The 21,152-nt window shown below is 37.3% G+C and overlaps 1 protein-coding gene and 1 pseudogene across 1 annotated transcript; one reads left to right on the top strand and one right to left on the bottom strand.

Annotated features, from left to right (window-relative positions):
* Nucleotides 1-542: 542 nt before the first annotated feature.
* On the bottom strand, nt 543-1,671 carry OR51A7 (olfactory receptor family 51 subfamily A member 7). Its single transcript, XM_002754864.7, has one exon. It carries the CDS (start codon nt 1,669-1,671, stop codon nt 733-735), a length of 939 nt encoding a protein of 312 aa, XP_002754910.2. The 3' UTR covers nt 543-732.
* A 17,569-nt stretch (nt 1,672-19,240) lies between these two features.
* On the top strand, nt 19,241-20,188 carry LOC100895804 (olfactory receptor 51A7-like; annotated as a pseudogene).
* Nucleotides 20,189-21,152: the final 964 nt, after the last annotated feature.

Below are 21,152 nucleotides of genomic sequence, written 5' to 3'. Positions count from 1 at the left end.
TTTGTAACAAAGAAATAACAATAACAGCTAAATGATTCCGTTCTCTCCCTGCCTATCCTGAGTCATTACTTACAACAGGATTATTGTGCTTTCTCCTGTCAATCTTCCTCATCTTTCTCAAATTCAATCCATCTTGCTCATGCTTATAGGCACACTCTTCTTTAAATTTATCATGCAGAGACTAAATTGGCATTTCAATACCTCCTGAATTTAGACTTTTCAAATCCTTTCTTAAGTGCTCCAAAATCTGGTTCACTTATCTTATGCAAAACTATCACTTGCTTATTTGTTAAATTATACTTTCTATTCTAATCAGATCGGCATCCTTCATAGTTGCTATGTGCTCTGCTATTTTACCTTTCCTTGATAACACGAGATTAGACTTTGTATATCATCTGTACTTTTGATAGATACTAATTGAATGATAATCTCAGTCTGCCCTAATTTTATTAATTCTTTATGGGCTGACTTAAGTCCAGCTGCTTCATCATATAAGTGTTTTGTTTCCACTCCTCTTAAAATGTTAATTAAACCTCTATATTTTATCTATGTCTTGACTATTTTTTTCTATTCTGTTAAATTATATTCTCAACTTTATTATAAATTCTGCACTACACAGCTTTTCAGTTCCTTCCTCTAGTCCTTCATTTGTGACTTCTGTGGCATTAAACACATAGCAAATGCCAGTAAATGCTTACTGGTTGATAATGTATTACCTAATTATTCACGTTCTTATTTCCCACATATGTTAAGCAACTTCCCCAAGATCTTGTCCCAGATTTGTCGAGTCTTTACACAGTACACAATGGGGTTCATAAGGGGTGGCACCAAAAAGAACATATCTGCAATAAGGATCACAGCAAAAGGGCTTTTGTCCTTGGCAAAGCGGTGCATGGCAGCCAGGGTGATGATGGGCACATAGAAGGTGAGCACAGCACAGATGTGGGAGACACAGGTATTTAGGGCCTTAAACCTCTCTGCCAAAGATGCAATGCTGAGTACAGTCTTCAAGATCAGCACATAAGACAAAAGAATCAATGCCAAGTCCAGCATGGTACAGAGAGCAATGAAGAAGCCATAGATGACATTGATCTTGTTGTCAGAGCAGGCCAGCCTCATGGTATCCTGATGAAGACAGTATGAGTGAGAAAGAAGATTCTTTTGACAATATTTTAATCTCCTTAGGGTGATGGGAAATGGAAGCACTAAGAGAATGCTCCTAATGGCTAAAATAAGTCCCATTTTAGCAACCCTGTTGCTAGTGAGGATAGAACTGTATCTTAAGGGGTTGCGAATAGCAAGAACGCGGTCCAAAGATATAATTAGAAGTACTGAGGATTCCATGACAGTGAATCCATGAATGAAGAATTCTTGAGCAAAGCAGGCATTTGGTGAAATTCTCATGGCATTGAACAAGAAGATCCTCATCATGGTAGGAAGGGAGGAGAGGGACAGGCCCATGTCAGAGACAGCCAACATGGCAAGGAAATAATACATGGGCTCATGAAGCGAGGGCTCTGCCTTTATGATAAAGAGAATGGTGCAGTTGCCCATGATGGCAATCAGGTACATGAGGTAAATGGGGATGGAGAACCAAATGTGGACATGTTCCAGTCCTGGGATCCCAATCAGAAGGAAAAGCTTGACTTCAGAGTTATTGAGATCAGACATGATGAGGCATATATGAGCTCATTAGCCAGATCTGAAACCATGTAAATGAAAAGCAGTCATGCTTTTGGTTAAAACTCAGTTTTGTGGGGATAAGGGGTTCATTCATATACTATACTCAAAAGCACATTTGGCTGTTAATCAACTGCACTCTTCAAAATTTACCAGAAGCTCTTAAGCATGTTCATATTCTCCAGCATGGTAAATTCACTTCTAACAACTTGGCCTAAGTTGGTGACTTTTTACATTATTTTTTTTTTAGATGGAGTTTTGCTCTTGTCACCAGGCTGAAGTGCAATAGTGCAATCTCAGCTCACTGCAACCTCCGCCCTCCAGGTTCAAGCAATTCTCCTGCCTCAGCCTCCGGGGTAGCTGGGATTACAGGTGTGTGCCACCACGCCTGGCTAATTTTTGTATTCTTAGTAGAGATGGAGTTTCACCATGTTGGCCAGGCTGGTCTCAAACTCCTGACCTCAGGTGATCCACCTGCCTCAGTCTCCCAAAGTGCTGGGATTACAGGCATGAGCCACCACTCCCGGCCCTACTTGTTAAAATTTCTAACCAAATATATAAAACATATCAAAGTGGAGCTTCTTTGAAACGGTAATAAGACGCTTAGAGTCTTTTCTGCTCCTTTTTCCATGGTCTTCAGCAGTACCCATATTGGCTTCAAAATAAGATCTCTGAGCTTTATGTAGAAAGTTTGAAAGAAATGGTCTAAGAACTGTAATCCCAGCACTTTGGGAGGCCAAGGCGAGCGGATCACAACGTCAAGAGATCGAGACCATCCTTAACAATATGGTGAAACCCGTCTCTACTGAAAATACAAAAAAATTAGTTGGGTGTGGTGGCGCACGCCTGTAGTCCCAGCTATTCGGGAGGCTGAGTCAGGAGAATTGCTTGAACCCAAGAGGCGGAGGTTGCAGTGAGCCAAGGTCACACCACTGCACTCCAGCCTGGCACCTGGTGACGGAGTGAGACTCTGTCTCAAAAAAAAAGAAATGGTCTAAGAAAATATTCAGAGATCACTGCAAATATTTGGAAAATATTACGTATTAAATGCTATAAAGTAAGTTTATAGATTACCTCTTATACTTAATAGGTAGGTACTTGTGCACATTTCACACATGAGTAAATATATCTGTTATATCAAGTGTTATATAACAATAAACACAATGATTTCTGTTCAAACACATTTGCCCTTTGTTTGACTTTAACTTATTTAACTTATTTGGGCCTTATTTTAAATCTGTAAAATGAATGCAATTTTGGTATGTTTTGATGATTATAGATGTTTATGAAATTCCAAACACAGTTCTAGGTTTATAAACCACAAACAAGTTTCTATAAATATTAACATTGGTTACACAGTAGTTTCCAATAGAACATGTTGGAGAAATAAAACAGTGGATGAATCCTTCGGAGTTATATATCCTTATTTCTTCATGATATATTCATGTATTAAATGTGATATTTCATAGCCCAAACACTTATGATTCACGCTTCATGTTATCATTTTATTTCAAGAAACAATTTGAAGCTTTACAGCAGTATTGTGTGCGTGTTTATCTTATCTATTTTGATTGGATTTTATCTCATATCTCTGTATTTAGTCATAGAAATTAGTCAAATAAATGCATATTTAGTCAAATAAATTCTAAATGAAAAAAATCCAAACCACCCAATTTTGTTTGAAATATAGAGTTAAAAATTTACCTACATAATAAACTGAACCTGGTTTTATTTTAGACTCTTTTAAAAAATATACAAGTTATATTTTCAGAAGTAAAATATGCAATCTTGCAACTTATCCTCAAGTTTTTGGCCTTCAAGATAAACAGGTCAATACTGGTAAAACTGTCAGAGAAAAACATATCTCTAAGATAAACATTATATATTCCAGCTATTATTTAATAAGCTTTCTAAGTAAATGCATAAATAAAAATTATGAAATTAATAATTTCAATAAAAAATAGCAAAAATACAAAAGCTGAAGGTAGAGCCAATGGAAAGCTAGAGAGAACAGGACATGGTATCCTCACTCCAGAATTTTTTAAACTTCAACTTGCAAGAGAAAAATGTCATTAGTCATCAGTGGAGAACATAGGGGCACTGAAAATTTATTGAGCTCCTTTCTATGAAAACTTAACTGTGAATTTATATTGTATATTGTGATTTTTTTAGGATAATTTTAAAAGTACATAGTAAATAACAAGCAGTCCTGGACCAATATATTTAACTTTTTCTAGGTACTGTCTTCTAAGAAACTTTTGAGAACACATGGACACAGGGAAGGGAGCATCACACATGGGTCTGTCGGGGGAAACAGGGGAGGGATAGCGGGGGGTGGGGAGTTGGGAAGAGATAGCGTGGGGAGAAATGCCAGATATAGGTGATGGGAAGGAAGGCAGCAAATCACACTGCCGTGTGTGTACCTATGCAACTATCTTGCATGTTCTTCACATGTACCCCAAAACCTAAAATTCAACAACAACAACAAAAAAAAAACAATATTTTGGCAGCTTGTGAATGGATCTGCATCTTCTACATGGAAAAAGCCTTGAATAGTTTGAACTTTAATCTCCCACCATGTTAGTGAACCTAAGCAAAACACAGGATAGGTATATTGTAAAGGTGGTAGCAGATTGTGAGATGTCATTAAAGCCATTCTCCTGGTATACGTTGGACTATGCTTTCTTACCAGCACTTAACTTGGAGTTCTTTTTTTTCCCCATTTTGCTGAGGGATATTGATTTAGATCTTCCAGAGAATGCATCTGTCATGCATCTTTTATTATAGAAGATTCTGCAGTGTTTTATAACGTACTACTTTCATGTAACTCTATCCTACCCAACTCCACTACTACCATACATATTGACTATTCAATGTTAAAGGTCTGGAAAAGGTTGTATTTATCCTCATGTATCTGTCATCAATATCAATATAATATAATATGTGGAATATAAAAGGCTCTCAGCAAATATGCAAAGAATGAATGTGAATGGAAGGAATATAAATATGTAGAATCATTTTAGCACCTTCTCCCTTTTCTTCTGTGGCAGGAACTAAGGGATATTGATGTCCATTCCTCTCATATTTTCAATGGTAAACTCATTATTACACTGAGTATGCATTTGGATGTGGATGAACTTCAGAAGAGATAGTTCAACAAGGCTGTTTGTTCAGTAGTACTGATAGATGATAGATGATATCTGAAACCAAAGAGTAAATGAAATCATATAGTAATACAAAACTTAAATCCCATTGAACACTGAGGAGCAGGAAGATTGTTGAGAGCATGTTGCAAAGGAATATTCAGAGAGGCAGAATATAGTAGATGCCAAAAGAAGGGAATGTTTCAAGGAAGGCAGTCCACAGATCAAATATTGCCCATGCCATTTAGAATTGCTATTCTTTAAGGCAAAAACAGTTCTCCAACTAATGCACAGACAGCTTGGTATAAATCTCAGCTTGGCAATTTACCCTGTGCAAACCCAGGAAAGCTGCTTAAGCAGATGTTTGCTCTTCTGTGAAATGTTGTAAACAATGGTACCTACCTCAGACTTGTGTTAGACTGTCTGATACAGTTTCTAACATGATAAAGATAATCAGTAAATACCAGTGACAAATAACTATTTCAACAAAATTTCCCAGCCATTCCCTCCAGACATCAAGTCTTAGACTGGAAGATAGTAATTTGTATTTTTTAATTGACCATAAAGCTTGCTTTTATTTGTCATATTATTAAGTAATATAGGTCTCTACCAATATTAGGGTATTAGAAAAACACTCCAATATTTAACCTTCCTATTTAACCCTCAGGCCATAATATATTTTCTCTCATGTATGCACACACACTGAAGCCACTTACTCTTCCTCCTCATAGACATGCATTCAGATATAAACTGTTTAGTGAAACCTTAGATTTAGGCTTCCAAAAGGATTTACAGCTCCTTAAACTTACCAGAATCAGATGCTCAGTAAGTTCCGGAAGGATAAAAGCAAGAACTCTCCACTTTGACCTTCACTTTACCTAGATGTACCTATTTCTCTTTTCCTACTCCTCTGTTGGAAACAAAAATATGATTTATTAACAGCGTAAAATACAAAATAATAGTGCAATTTTTAATGTTGGTATAACTACTACTAATAATAACAGAAGGTTGTCCAGGCAGAATAAAATGCCCATTAATGGAAAAACAAAATCGTGGAGAATAAAGAAAATATGTAGTCAAATATGAACAAATAGGATCACAAAAATATTAATAGCACTGTCATATAAATTTTAAGTACACGTAGAGTTTAAAATGCATGCCAACAATTACACAAAGGGCAAAAGGAGATAAATATATCTGAAATATCTTACATTTCTAACGCTATCATATGTGTGTGTACTGTTGATGCTCTGCCCAGATGTCCTTCACTAGAGTGGCTCATCGATGTTACAGATGCTGTGAATATTGGCTGATAATTGCTCAAACCTGTTTCTACCCTATTCCCTGAGGATTACCCTGAGCCTACTGGGATCTGCCTTGCTTAGAAAGCTATGTTCCACACCTTGGGGGAACCAGTGGCAAATGACTTGCTGAATCTGAGATGCAAAAGTCTGTCCTCTTGCCTCAATATTAGACAAATTCTGTGGTTCAACCTATGTTTTAGAGCTCCTTGTAAGACCAGGCTGACATCATTCACAAAGCAAAAACATTTCATTGCTCGTCTTTCATCTACTGTCCTATTGCACCTTCTTTATTCCCCTTATTTTGAAAGCACCCTTTTAGTAGATCATTTTCACAAAAATCTCCATCATAGGTTCTGTTCCTGGAGAATCCAACCTAAGCCAGTTGACACCAGGAAAGATTCTAAAAAACAGATTGCCAAGAAGAAAATTCTGGAGGTGGATTAATCACTGTATGCATCACAATAAGTACCACATCACTGGTTAAAGATGAAATGTTGATGGTCCCTGACATGCTGTAGCAACTTATTGTTAAAACTGTCATCTGAAGTGAACTGAGATAGCACTCAGAGGAAAGATAGCTCACAAGATTTCTTTATAAGTAGAGCATTCTTTGCCAAGTAGACTCTCTTATTGGCTCCTTTTGTGTGTGTAAAGAAAAGGGTCATGGAGGACTACTGTGGACTTCAATCTCAGCCAAGTAGAAATAGCAATTGAAAGTTCTATATCAGATGCAGTATTTTCACCAGGGAAGATTAACATGGACTTGATTATTAAATATGTGGCATTTGATGTGGCAAATATATTGTCTTCAATCTTCTATAATAATTTGAAAATACTTCATTTCTTTAGACATTTTGCATAATATTTTCTTAGCCAACTATATTGATGACATTATATTAATCTGGTAGACTAGCACGAAATGCAAGTATATTGGCATTCTTGTTAAAACACAGTGCCCCATATGTGGTAGAGGATAGAGATAAACACCCACACAAAAGTGTAGGAATCTTAAACATCAGAGAAGTTTTTAGGAATCCTGTGGCACAGGAAAAACTGTGACAGCCTCTCTGAGGTAATAGACAAATTAATGCATTTTTTTTCCTTTAACATCAAGAAGAAGGTACCACAAGTAGTGACCTCCTGAAATTCTGAAGGCAGCGTGTGCCTCACTTTGAGTGCTAATTCTACCCACATAACAGAAAGAAGTATACTCAGGCTGAGGCACAAGTAAGAGTGTCAAGCCCAACTGAAAGAGCACAGAGAGGTGATGCAAAATTCACTGATGTTAGTGCACTACTACTCTTGCAATGTGGTGTACTTTCCCTAAGCTATGTGGATGATCCCTTAGGACCAGCTGGTGGAGGATGAAGGCCACATTAGTTCATAAATGAGTAAAGTTGGTATGCCAAAAATGAACTGTAGATGTGTTACTGATCCATTTTGGAGTGACCCTGAAAGATACTGCTGAGGAGAAATATAGCCAATGGACAAATCAGCTGATGGACATACTCATCCTCTTTGTATAAACAAGAGGTGGCTCTGTGTAAGAATATACAAAAATTTAGCTTATTGTTATTGGTGGGTAACTTGGCTGATTGGCCAAGCTGTTGGAAGGCGAAAGATTGGAATACTAGTGACTAAGACAGAGAGGGACAACGTGGCATGTGGATGGTTCTAGAAGTTAGAACAAAGTTTGAAGATCTTTATGTAACAGATCAATGTTCATCATAGTCCATATATCATGGAAAAGAACCTAAACTATAAAGAACATTGACTGGATCTGACAATTTTTATATCAGCTAGCTTCTGATATAAGCAACCTCCTTGGTGGCATAATGAGTTCCTAATTGAAGTAGCTGTAGTGGCAGGATGAAAACTGCATAACAGGTTTTAGGCAAAATAAAATAATACAAGGGGAGAACTGGAATGAACAGAAAAGAATAAAAAATGTCAAAGAGGGTGAATATTTGAACAAATAGAAACTTTTTAATATTTTCTTAATTGCTGGAAAATTATTTGCCATTTAAAACTTACAATGTATAGAGAGGTTTGTAACACAGGTAGAAATATGTACTTAACAATAATTACATACAGAATTAATATGAATTAAATGGAAGTATACTATTAAAAGTTTCTTGTATTACATACGTGCAATATAATATTTATTTACAATGAACTACAGTAAGTTAAGGATTCATACTCTAAGAATCAACTTTAAAAAAATATAACCAAGTATAGCTAAATCACCAGTTGAGGAAATAAAATACAATACTGAAACATACTTGATTTTACTGGATTCAAAGATTCAAAATAAGTGAGAAAGCAATAACAAATAAAAGAAAAAGATGGGGGAAATAAGTAAGACAATGATAATCATAAAAATAAATGGATTGATAGCATGACCCCATTACAAAATAGCAGTTGTCACAATGAATTAAAAATATACATGCTGATTATAAAATGCACTTTAAATATAAAGACAGGTTGAGTAAAGTGATATAAACAGATATATCATGCATAGGTAAAAGTGTTCTTCACATGTACCCCAAAACCTAAAATGCAATTTAAAAAAGAAAAAAAAGATATATTATGCATATGAATGTATATGGTCAGTGTAGTCATATTATTATTAACAAACATGGACTTTAAAGTAAGATGTATTACCAGGGATAAATAGACATTTTGCAATGATGAAAGGTAAATTCATGAAGAAGTCATAGCCATCTTAATGTATCTACATGTGGTAGGAAAGTTGCAAAAGACACAACAAAATAACAGAAGTAACAAAGAAATACACACACTCAGATTTTGAGATTTTAGCACTCCTATTTTTTATGTTACTTGCTTGCATACATGGATAAAAATCCATTTAGCTGTACACTTTGTGTTTATCCATCTTACTATGTGTAAATTATAATTTATTCATAAAAAAGGTAAAACACTTCCCTTGATTATAAGAAAAAGAAGCAGCAGCAAAGAAACATGAACCTAGAATAACACATTGATTAATCTGGAGTTAAGTGATTTCTTGGAAGCCTCAGCTGATTTCCTAATCTCTAAGTGAACTCTCTGCTGTGTTTAGTTCAAAACTTTTAGTCCATCCCTGTCTGACCATGGCAATGCTTGTGAAAACCAGTGAGTTAAAGTTGTGATCTGATCCTGACCCAGACTCTCCTCTGGGAATTTCCAGAAAATGTTTCAGGCAAATCATTTGTTTACAGAGGGTGGCAGGGCTGAAGGAACCAGTGTCCCAGGAGAGCAAAACAAAGAAGACAGATCAAGGAATCAGTGGTGTGTAGATAAAAGTCTTGGCAAGCAGACATGGGCCATTGAGGCAGAGAAAACGCTAGAATAAACTCATTTCTGTTTTTCTATGTGATTAAATGGTAAGTAAAATAGGGCCGTAACATAATATTGCCTTGTAATATGACTTCATCTCCTCAAGTGTGTCTGAAATATAAGTGCTCTAAGAACTGAGACTTGGAAAGAACATACATGAAGGTAGCTGTAATAGAAACTCCAAAATTTTGACATGGGAGGAACTTAGAGGTGAAAAGCAAACAAATAAAATGATCTCAGTGGGAAATGCAGGAAGCTTATCTTGGAGTTATCTTTGCCAGACAAGAGGAGACTTTCACTAAAATTTGGAGAATTTATGAAAATTTTATTTATTTATTTTATCTTTTTAAAATTATACTTTAAGTTCTGTGGTACATGTGCAGAAAATGCAGATGCAGGTTTGTTACATAGGTATACATGTGCCATGGTGGTTTGCTGCATCCATCACCCTGTCATCTACATTAGGTATTTCTCCTAATGGTATCCTTCCCCTAACCCCCACCCCCGCTATCCTTCCTTTATCCCCCACCCCATGACAGTCCTCCATGTGTGATGTTCTCCTCCACGTGTGATGTTCCCCTCCATGTGTCTATGTGTTCTCATTGTTCATCACCCACTTATAAATGTGATTTATTCTTTCCCCAAGACCCCAAGATGGGGTCTTGCTGTGCCACTCAGCCTGGAGTGCAGTGGTGTGATCATAGCTTCCTCCAGATTAAAATTACTAGGCTCAAGTGACCCTCCTGAGTAACTAGGACTATAGTCAGTCATGTGCCACCATGCCTGTCTAGTTATTTTTATTTTTTGTAGAGTTAGGGTTTCCCAGTGTTCTCCAGGCTGATCTCAAATGTCTGACCTCAAGTGAGCCTCCCACCTTGTGCTACCAAAGGGCTGGAACTACAGGTGTGAGCCACTGTGCCCAGCCACTAAGTCTTTCCGCTGCCCCTTAATGTTGGCATTGTTCACTTCACTTCACCTATCTGTTGTTCATCTCAGAAATCATACAATTGTTTGTTCACAGTTAGAGAAAATGCAGGTAGACTCAAAACTCTGTGGGGGATAGGGACTGGGGAATAGGACAATTCCTCTGACAGCAGGGCAAATGATCTGCCCCAGCAAAGAACAGAAAAAGCAGACTTCTCAGGGCCAGAAGTCAGTCCATAAATAACACGGTTCTGGCCACTAGACTGGACTCAGAGGTGAGGGCTTCGGTCTTGGGAGAAAGAGTGGGTGAAAAGACATTATGATTTCAAGTAATTTTAAGAACTTTGGAATAGAGACCAGAGAACAACCTGGTTATGCCAAACGGGTAATATACAGTTGGAGAGGAAGCTGTATAAGGTAATACGTGGCATTCAGCAGAAGAATGACACAGACCGAGGTTTGATTTCCAGTTCTATTACTTGCTCATTTGTCTGTCTTTCCTAACTTATAAAGCAGAGTTAATAATACTTACTTCATAAGAATGCTCTGATAATTAAGTAGAATGATGTATAGAGAGAATTTAAGACATCATCTAGGAAAAGCATCCTTAGATGATGTTGAATTTTAATACCTATTAGTAGCAAAAATCTGAAGCTTTCTTTGTGAAATAATTTACTTAAAAATATTTGAGTAAATTTTCTACATAAGGTACTATAGGTGGGGAAAATGCATTAGTCCCTTTTTAATTAAAAATGTGGCTATATGGGAGGTTTATTACATTTTTGACTGATTAGGGCTGTGCCAACTCTATCTCTTATTCTCAAAGTAGTAATTTTGTTATTTTACTACTTCCTGTTCATAAATAAAGCCAAAGAGCTCCATACATAAATATACATTTTCAAGTTTAAACAAGTAAAATGAACCGATTTGGAAAGCAGAAATATTTGAATATAAAAACAATCTAGCAAAAAATCTAATCTAGCACATAGTAATACTTCCCAATGCTTTCTTTTCGCTCCTTTCTTAAAATTAGCTAACCTCTCTTATTTCTCACCTCAGCTTTTTAAGGCTCCAGTCATCTCTTACCTTCCTTCCCTCCTGATCTGGCTTAGCAGATCTTGCTCTTTCAGAGTTGGCTCCATTTGTTGAGTTTTGCTACCAACAATAATTATGGACATTTTTCCTCTTATATGATGCATTTTTTCAGAAATTAGAAAAGACATTTGTTGATTAAAATCGCTCTGGAGGTGACTCTACAGGGCAAAGAAGCTGACATGAAATGAAGCCCAAGGCTTTGGCCTTCCTTAATATTTATATTGCATGCTGTAACCTAATTTGTACACATCCTCAATTAGAATGCAATTTCCTTGCATTCCAAACATTTTGAGTTATATTCATTAACATGATATAGAAAACAAGATATAGATCAAAAAGCTTAGAATCAGACATCTATTCAAATCACATGTTAATAATAAAATCTGTTCTTTGAGAAGTTAATTCCTCCATGCTTCAGTTTTCAAATCTGTAAATAAAAAATAATAATGCTTGTGAGGATTGAATGAAATAGCAGATATAAAAGATCTAGCCTAATGCAATAAAAATTAATGCCTATTTCCCTGATTTTTCTATTTTCTCTTTTAACCCACTCTGCGTCTGTGTCTACTTTCCCCACATCTTAGCATTTTGGGGTAAAACAAAACACCTAATTAACTAATTTTATAATGACATATACAAAGGCTAATAAGCTATCTTAATTATTTCATTTTTATTCATTCCACTAATATTGAATTATTTTTAACATTTAAAGAATATTACTTTATTTTATTTTATTTTTGTAGAGACAGGAGCTCTCTATATTGCCCAGGCTAATCTCAAACCCCAGGTCTCAAGTAATCCTTCTGCCCCAGCCTCATAAAACACTGGGATTACAGGTATGAACCACTGTGCCCAGCCAATAATATTATTTAAACTAATGCTTACCACAAGATATTTTAATAAGATAATTTTATAAATCCAGAATTGATCTCATTAGACCAAAAATATATCCATGTTGTCTTAATAGAAGGTGTTCATTCCGTTTTCTCTAAAATTATTTAATAACGATCCTAAACATATATGGACGCAATACAGGAGCACCCAGATACATAAGGCAAGTTCTTAATGACTTACAAAGAGACTTAGACTCCCACACAATAATAGTGGGAGAATTTAACACTCCACTGTCAATATTAGACAGATCAACCAGACAGAAAATCAACAAGGATATCCAGGGCTTGAACTCAGACCTGGAGCAAGCAAACCTGATAGACATTTGCAGAACTCTCCACCCCAAATCCACAGAATATACATTCTTCTCAGCACCACATCACACCTACTCTAAAACTGACCACATAATTGGAAGTAAAGCACTGCTCAGCAAATGCAAAACAACTGAAATCATAACAAACAGCCTCTCAGACCATAGTGCAATCAAGTTAGAACTCAGAATTCAGAAACCAACCCGGAACTGCACAGCTTCATGGAAACTGAACAACTGGCTCTTGAATGTTGACTGGATAAACAACGAAATGAAGGCAGAAATAAAGAAGTTCTTCGAAACCAATGAGAACAAAGACACAACATGCCAGAATCGCTGGGACACATAAGTGCCCATATGAGGAGAATGGAGAGATCCAAAATTGACACCCTATCGTCAAAATTGAAATAGCTAGAGGAGCAAGATCAAAAAAACTCAAAACCTAGCAGAAGACAAGAAATAACTAAGATGAGAGCTGAACTGAAGGAGATTGAGACACGAAAACCCCTTCAAAAAATCAATAAATACAAGAGCTGGTTTTTTAAAAGATCAACAACTTAGACAGACCACTAGCCAGATTGATTAAAAAGAAAAGAGAGAACAATGAAATAGATGCAATAAAAAATGATATAGGGGAAATCACCACAGATTCCACAGAAATTCAAACCATCATCAGAGAATATTACAAACAACTCTATGCACATAAACTAGTAAACCTGGAAGAAATGGATAAATTCCTGGACTCCTGTGTCCTCCCAAGACTAAACCAGGAGGAAGCTGAAACTATGAATAGACCAATAACAAGGGCAGAAGTCAAGGCAACAATTAAGAACCTACCACACAAAAAAAGCCCAGGTCCAGATGGGTTCACAGCCGAATTCTACCAGACACACAAAGAGGAGCTGGTACCATTTCTTCTGAAACTATTCCAAATAATCCAAAAAGAAGGAATCCTTCCCAAATCATTCTAAGACCAATATAATCCTGATACCAAAACCCAGCAGAGACCCAACAAGAAAAGAAAACTTCAGGCCAATATCCATGATGATCATAGATGCAAAAATCTTCAATAAAATATTGGCAAGCCGATTGCAACAGCAAATCAAAAAACTTATTCATCATGATCAAGTAGGATTCATCTCGGGGATGCAAGGGTGGTTCAACATACGCAAGTCTATCAACGTAATTCACCACATAAACAGAACCAAAAACAAAAACCACATGATTATCTCAATTGACGCAGAGAAGGCATTTGACAAAATTCAACAGCCCTTTATGCTAAAAACCCTCAATAAACTCGGTATCGACGGAACGTATCTCAAAGTAATAAAAGCTATTTATGACAAACCAACAGCCAATATCATACTGAATGGGCAAAAACTGGAAGCATTCCCTTTGAAATCCGGCACTAGACAAGGATGCCCTCTGTCACCACTCCTATTCAATATAGTACTGGAAGTTCTAGCCACAGCAATCAGGCAAGAAAAAGAAATAAAGGGTATTCAAATAGGAAAGGTGGAAGCCAAATTGTCTCTATTTGCAGATGACATGATAGTATACCTAGAAGACCCCATCGCCTCAGCCCAAACACTCCTGAAACTGATAAGCAACTTCAGCAAAGTCTCAGGATATAAAATCAATGTGCAAAAATCACAAGCCTTCCTCTACACCAATAACAGACTTAAAGAAAGCCAAATCAAGAACGAACTGCCATTCACAATTGCTACAAAAAGAATAAAATACCTGGAATACAACTCACAAGGAACATAAGGGACCTCTTCAAGGAAAACTACAGACCACTGCTCAACGAAATCAGAGAGGACACAAACAGATGGAGAAACATTCCATGTTCATGGTTAGGAAGAATTAACATCGTAAAAATGGCTATACTGCCCAAAGTAATTTACAGAATCAATGCTATACCCATCAAGCTACCATTGACTTTCTTCACAGAACTGGAAAAAACCACCATGAACTTCGTATGGAACCAAAAGAGAGCCCACATAGCCAAGTCAATTCTAAGCAAAAAGAACACAGCGGGGGGCATCACACTACCGGATTTCAAACTATACTACAAGGCTACAGTAATCAAAACAGCATGGTACTGGTACCAAAACAGAGATATAGACCAATGGAACAAAACAGAGGCACCGGAGGCAACACAACATACATACAACTATACAATCTTTGATAAACCTGACAAAAACAAGCAATGGGGCAAGGATTCCATGTTTAACAAATGGTGTTGGGAAAACTGGCTAGCCATGTGCAGAAAGCAGAAACTGGACCCCTTCCTGACACCTTACACTAAAATTAACTCCAGATGGATTAAAGACTTAAACATAAGACCTGGCACCATAAAAACCCTAGAAGGAAATCTAGGCAAAACTATCCAGGTCATAGGAGTAGGCAAGGACTTCATGAACAAAACACCAAGAGCATTGGCAACAAAAGCCAAAATAGACAAATGGGACCTAATGAAACTCCACAGCTTCTGCACGGCAAAAGAAACAGTCACTAGAGTGAATCGGCAACCAACAGAATGGGAAAAAATGTTTGCAGTTTACCCATCTGACAAAGGGCTGATATCCAGAATTTACAAAGAACACAAACAGATTTACTGGAAAAAAACAAACAAGCCCATTCAAAATTGGGCAAAGGATATGAACAGACACTTTACAAAAGAAGACGTATATGAGGCCAACAATCATATGAAAAAATGCTCATCGTCACTGGTCATCAGAGAGATGCAAATCAAAACCACATTGAGATACCATCTCACGCCAGTTAGAATGGCGATCATTAAAAAATCTGGAGACAACAGATGCTGGAGAGGATGTGGAGAAAAAGGAACACTTTTACACTGTTGGTGGGAGTGTAAATTAGTCCAACCATTGTGGAAGACAGTGTGGCGATTCCTCAAGGCCTTAGAAATAGAAATTCCATTTGACCCAGCAATCCCATTACTGGGTATATATCCAAAGGACTATAAATCGTTCTACTATAAGGACACATGTACACGAATGTTCATTGCAGCACTGTTTACAATAGCAAAGACCTGGAATCAACCCAAATGCCCATTGATGATAGACTGGATTGGGAAAATGTGGCACATATACACCATGGAATATTATGCAGCAATCAGAAATGATGAGTTCATGTCGTTTGTAGAGACATGGATGAATCTGGAGAACATCATTCTCAGCAAACTGACACAAGAACAGAAAATGAAACACCACATATTCTCACTCATAGGCGGGTGATGAAAAATGGGAACACATGGACACAGAGAGGGGAGTACTAAATACTGGGGTCCATAGGGGGGAAAAGGGGAGGGCCAGTGGGAGGGGGTGGTGGGGAGGGATAGCCTGGGGAGAAATGCCAAATGTGGGTGAAGGGGAGAAAGCAAACAAAACACACTGCCATGTGTGTTCCTATGCAACTGTATTGCATGCTCTGCACATGTACCCCAAAACCTAAAATGCAATAAAAAATTAAAAAAAAAAAGAAGGTCTACTATGTGACAGAGGTACACAAAACAATACAGTGATAGTGTTGGATTTTTCTTCTTACTGTCAATACTTAAAGAGATATGACTATTTAAAATAAATGAATAGGAATAAAAGGAAAGAGAGTGGCTGAGAGAGTGAGGATGTTCAAAGCAGACCTTTCTGAGGACATGACTTTTGAACAATGACCCAAACATCTGTGGAAAGGGCCTTTGAGCTGAGAAGATAGCAGTACAGTGGTTCTGAGATGGAGGGATGTTGGAATTTTAAGGGACTGCTAAAGGGAGTGTGATGGTAGTACACTAAGGAAGTTTCTAGTGGTCTTTTCCTACTGGGCCTTATCAGCTATGGCAGGGATTATAGATTTTTATATAAATATGAAGGGAAATATTGGAAGAATGAAGGATTATATAGTAAACATTGTTTTATCATTCATTAATTCACTTTCTTTGACTTTGATAATTAAACCTTAAAACATGTTTATTGGATCTATATTATGTTTTATATAAAACATATAAGATATTATGTAACATATATTATACTACACTGACCATTTTTGCATCCTGACTGGGGAGAAAGCAAGGCATTAAACATGACTTTGACTATGGCATATAGAATGGAGTTGAGAGAAAAGCCCAGGGAATCAAGAAGAAAGAGACAGGAATCAAGCAGAACTTCAAAATCTTCCAAAGCCAGAGGGTTAAATCCAGGCTGGGAAAAGATTTAGCAGAAGAAAATGTAAAATGTTATGTGAGTGAAAGAAATTAATCATAATTTATTAAAATATGTGTTAAATTAATATTAATAATGAATTGACATGAGATTCACATTGGAACAAATCTGAACCACTGAGTAACTATAAGGAAAATACATCAATGCACTCTGCTCTCTGGCTAGAGGAAAACGACAGAGGTCATGCCAAAGCAAGACTCTTACATCCTCAAATCAGAGAAGATCCTCATATAGAAATTATAGATGTACCTGCTTTGAAAGAAAGAAGCTTCAATGACTCACACAGAACAAAAATAATTCTCAATATTAGTTTTGGCAAATGGAAATCAATTCAATTTAATAAGATTAAAATAATAATTATTGGATGTATGCTATTTGCCAGGCACTGTGCTTGGTGCAGAAAATATCAAGATCGGCCTAGCACAAACTGGGCTTTTAATGATTGTCTTGGCTACTGCAGAAGGTAGACACATAAATTGCAAATCACAGGAAAATTGAGGTATTGCAACAGAGTTGCAATGCAAATTATAGTGGGGATACATGGACTCTGTTTGGAGTGATTAGAAGGGAAGACTTTAAGGAGCAAGACACTTCTAAGTTGATCTAATGGAGTTGCTAAAGAATTAATGATACACTACCCAAAAGGAGCTCTGCCCACTTTTTCCCTGTGGACTTTAGGCAAGAGAGAGTTGCCAATATCCAGATCATGACAAAACAACTTCTTTACCCTCTTTGGAAGGTAGCCCAGGTCTTCTAGAAGAGGATTTGTCCTTAATGACTCATGAGAGTCCCATTCTGGAGGATAAACTCATTGAAACGTTTGTGGTTTTGTTCCTAATTGTCAAGAGTTCTTTACCATGCCCTAGCCCCTCAATAAAACCTTTTTATAGGCCAAGGAGTAGAGATGGATGCTTTATATATATTGGAGCCTTATCAACTTGGATATGCATAATGCCATAAAGCAAATGAAAACTCTCAAATATACATAGTTAATTCAGTTACCTATGAAAACGCTTTAGAGTTGTGGAGCAGCTATTTATCTTATAATGCCAGGGGGGGAAATGGACCCAGATAGTACCAACCCACTTCATCTGTTACACACTAGGTCTCCAATCTTGCTATAGTTTAGTTAGCTGAGCCACTCCATAGCTGTGAAAGTGTACGTTGAACTGCAGAGAAAGTCCAAGAATCTCTTCTCTCCTCCCATCCTCAAAGATGGAGAGCACCATTATGGATTGGTCATACATAAGGACATTGTAACCACTGCCATAAAAAAGGTGGGATTTTCGCTATGCTGTAAGAGAGGGTTAATAGTCCATCATACATGGCATATGTTGTGTCCTTACTTTGGACTGCTTCCTTTGGAGAGCTTGTGAGTAAAAAGAGCTTTAGAAGCTGAGAGCCTGGTGATATGGTTTGAATATTTATCCCACCCAAATCTCACATTGAAATATAATCCCCAATGTTGGAGATGTAGCTTGTTGGGAGGCGTTTAGGTCATGGGGACAGATCCCTTATGGCTTGGTACTGTCCTCTTGATAATGAGTGAGATCTCACAAAATATGATGGTTTAAAAGTTTGTGGTACCTCCCCTCCCTCTCTCACTTTTGTTTTTGCCATGTGACATGCCTGTTCCTGCTTCACCTTCTGCATTGAGTAAAAGCTCCCAGAGGCCACAAGATGCCAGTGCCATGCTAGAAGAGCCTGCAGAGCCATGATCCAATTAAACCTCTTTTCTTTGTACATTACCCAGCTCCAGGCATTTCTTATAGCAATGGGAGAACAGCCTATCACACCTTCCCTGAAAAAATGTTTGTAGCAAATGACTAGAAATTGAAGAAACCATTAATTTTCTTCATTCTTCAAAACTAGTACCTACTTCCTGGGGTTCCCAGTCCTTTTTCTTTTAGTATTATTATTATTCTAGGTTCATTCCAGATCAGGGAAGGGAGTCCTATAGTCCATTCTGCCTCTATACAATTTGTTGTTGAAATGTGGTAAGGCAAAGCCTGATAACACAAGAGGAATTTGTTTGAAAGTTACTGCTCTTTCTGTGGATATGTTTTCTGAGGACTTAACAAAGACATATCACAGTACCCATATTCCTGGGTCTCCTTTTCAGTTAACATCTGACTTTTTTATAGTCTGTTTAGAAGTAATATCTCTCTTTTATTTCTTAAAATAAGAAATCTTTCACAATTCCATTTTCTTTATTTCCTAGACAGACATGCTGAAAGGAGGGAAATGAACATAGGAGATCTGTGTTCAGTGTCATTTCAGACCTGAGAATAAAGACTTTTCAATGAACTCAACATGCACATTCCCAATTCTTCTGAAATTGAAATTACCACCTGCTTTCTGATTGGGATACCAGGGCTGGAGCATGCTCAAGTATGGATCTCTGTCCCCATCTGCCTCATGTACTTGGTGGCCATCATAGGCAATTGCACAATCCTCTTTGTGATCAGAACTGAGCCCTCACTCCATGCACCTATGTACTATTTCCTTTCCATGTTGGCTGTCTCTGACCTGGGCTTGTCCCTCTCCTCCCTACCCACTATGCTGAGGATCTTTGTATTCAATGCCACAGGAGTCTCCCCAAATGCTTGCTTCGCTCAAGAATTCTTTATTCATGGATTCACAGTTATGGAGTCCTCAGTGCTTCTGGTCATGTCTTTGGACCGCTTCTTGGCCATACGCAACTCTCTGAGATACAGCTCCATCCTCACCAGTGCCAGAGTTGCCAAAATGGGGATGGTGTTTCTCATTAAAAGCATGGTCTAAGTACTTCCATTTCCTTTTACTCTTAAGAGGTTGACCTATTGTAGGAAAAACCTACTTTCTCATTCTTATTGTCTCCATCAGGATGTCATGAAGCTGGCCTGCTCCGACAACACAGTCAACTTCTTCTATGGTTTCTTTGTTGCCCTCTGTATGATGTCAGACAGTGTGTTCACTGCTGTGTCTTATGTGTTCATCCTGAAGACTGTCATGGGAATTGGATCCCACAGGGAGCAGCTCAAGGCCCTCGACACCTGTGTCTCCCATATCTGTGCTGTGCTCATCTTCTATGTGCCCATGATTGCTCTGGCATCCATGCACCGCTTTGGCAAGCACAAGTCCCCAGTGGCCATAAACCTCATTGCTGATGTTTTCTTGCTAGTGCCACCTCTTATGAACCCCATTGTTTATTGTGTGAAGACACGGCAAATTCGTGAAAAGGTTTTGGGAAAACTGGGTCTACAACAATGGTGTCAGTAAACAGCCGGGATCAGGAAAGTAATATCTTTCTAAGCAAAGTATTACCAGTGATTTATCATTATCTTTTTAAATCATTCATATATAGTAGGTCTTTCTTACCCATAGGTTTCACATCTGCAGATAAAAAATATTCAGAAAAAAATATGATTGATTTCATCTGTACTGAAAATGTAGATAATTTATTATTATTCTCTAAACAATACAGTACAACTATTTACATAATATCTTTATTGTATTTGGTCATAAATATTCTAAAGACACTTTAAGGTATATGGGAAGATGTGTATAGGTAAGATGCATATACTATGCTATTTTATATGAGACTGAACATCCTCAGATTTTGGCATCCTTAGGATTCCATGATCCTGGAACAAATTTCCTGTGGATAATGAGTGATAACTATAACCAGTACAGCATATAAGCTGTTTAAGGGTTCTGTGAACGAAGGACTGACATGGCCGTTGATAAGTATGTATGTGACAGTCATAGAATATTATTGAAATCATGACTCAACACACTGAAACAGCATTTTAGTTACACTGTTTATAGCACAAGGACAAGTATATGTGAAAGCAGGGATTGTATTCCTTGCAGACAAGGACTATCAAGGAGCCGAAGATGAAAGGTTATCACCACAATCCAGTTGCTGGTTTTCTTTCAGGTGATTTTCAGACACACAGCATTTGTTGCAAAGCATTCAGTCAAATTTTGTGTGAATTACTGATTTCCCATTTAAGTGAAAGAAGTCTATTGTCAAGTATGAGTTGGTTAACAATCCGCTCACTTTGTGTCTTCCTTAACAATTAAATAGGTAGTGTGGGGGAAAACCCTGCAAGTGCCATGGCAAGGGTCTGAAGCCTCAGCCCGTTCCCATATAAATATTGATTTAGAAAAGAATTAGAAATGTAGGCACATAGTTATTCCTTTATATAATCATATGTAATCTTATAGTTACTTATACATA

Source organism: Callithrix jacchus, chromosome 10, assembly GCF_049354715.1.
Source record: "Callithrix jacchus isolate 240 chromosome 10, calJac240_pri, whole genome shotgun sequence".
Lineage (NCBI taxonomy): Eukaryota > Metazoa > Chordata > Mammalia > Primates > Cebidae > Callithrix > Callithrix jacchus.
The sequence above is the reverse complement of the archived record's forward strand: the minus strand, read 5'-3'. Positions and strand labels throughout refer to the sequence as shown.

Excerpts from the sequence above, each read along its gene's own strand:
- OR51A7 (XM_002754864.7), bottom strand. The coding sequence starts at position 1,671 with ATGTCTGATCTCAATAACTCTGAAGTCAAGCTTTTCCTTCTGATTGGG.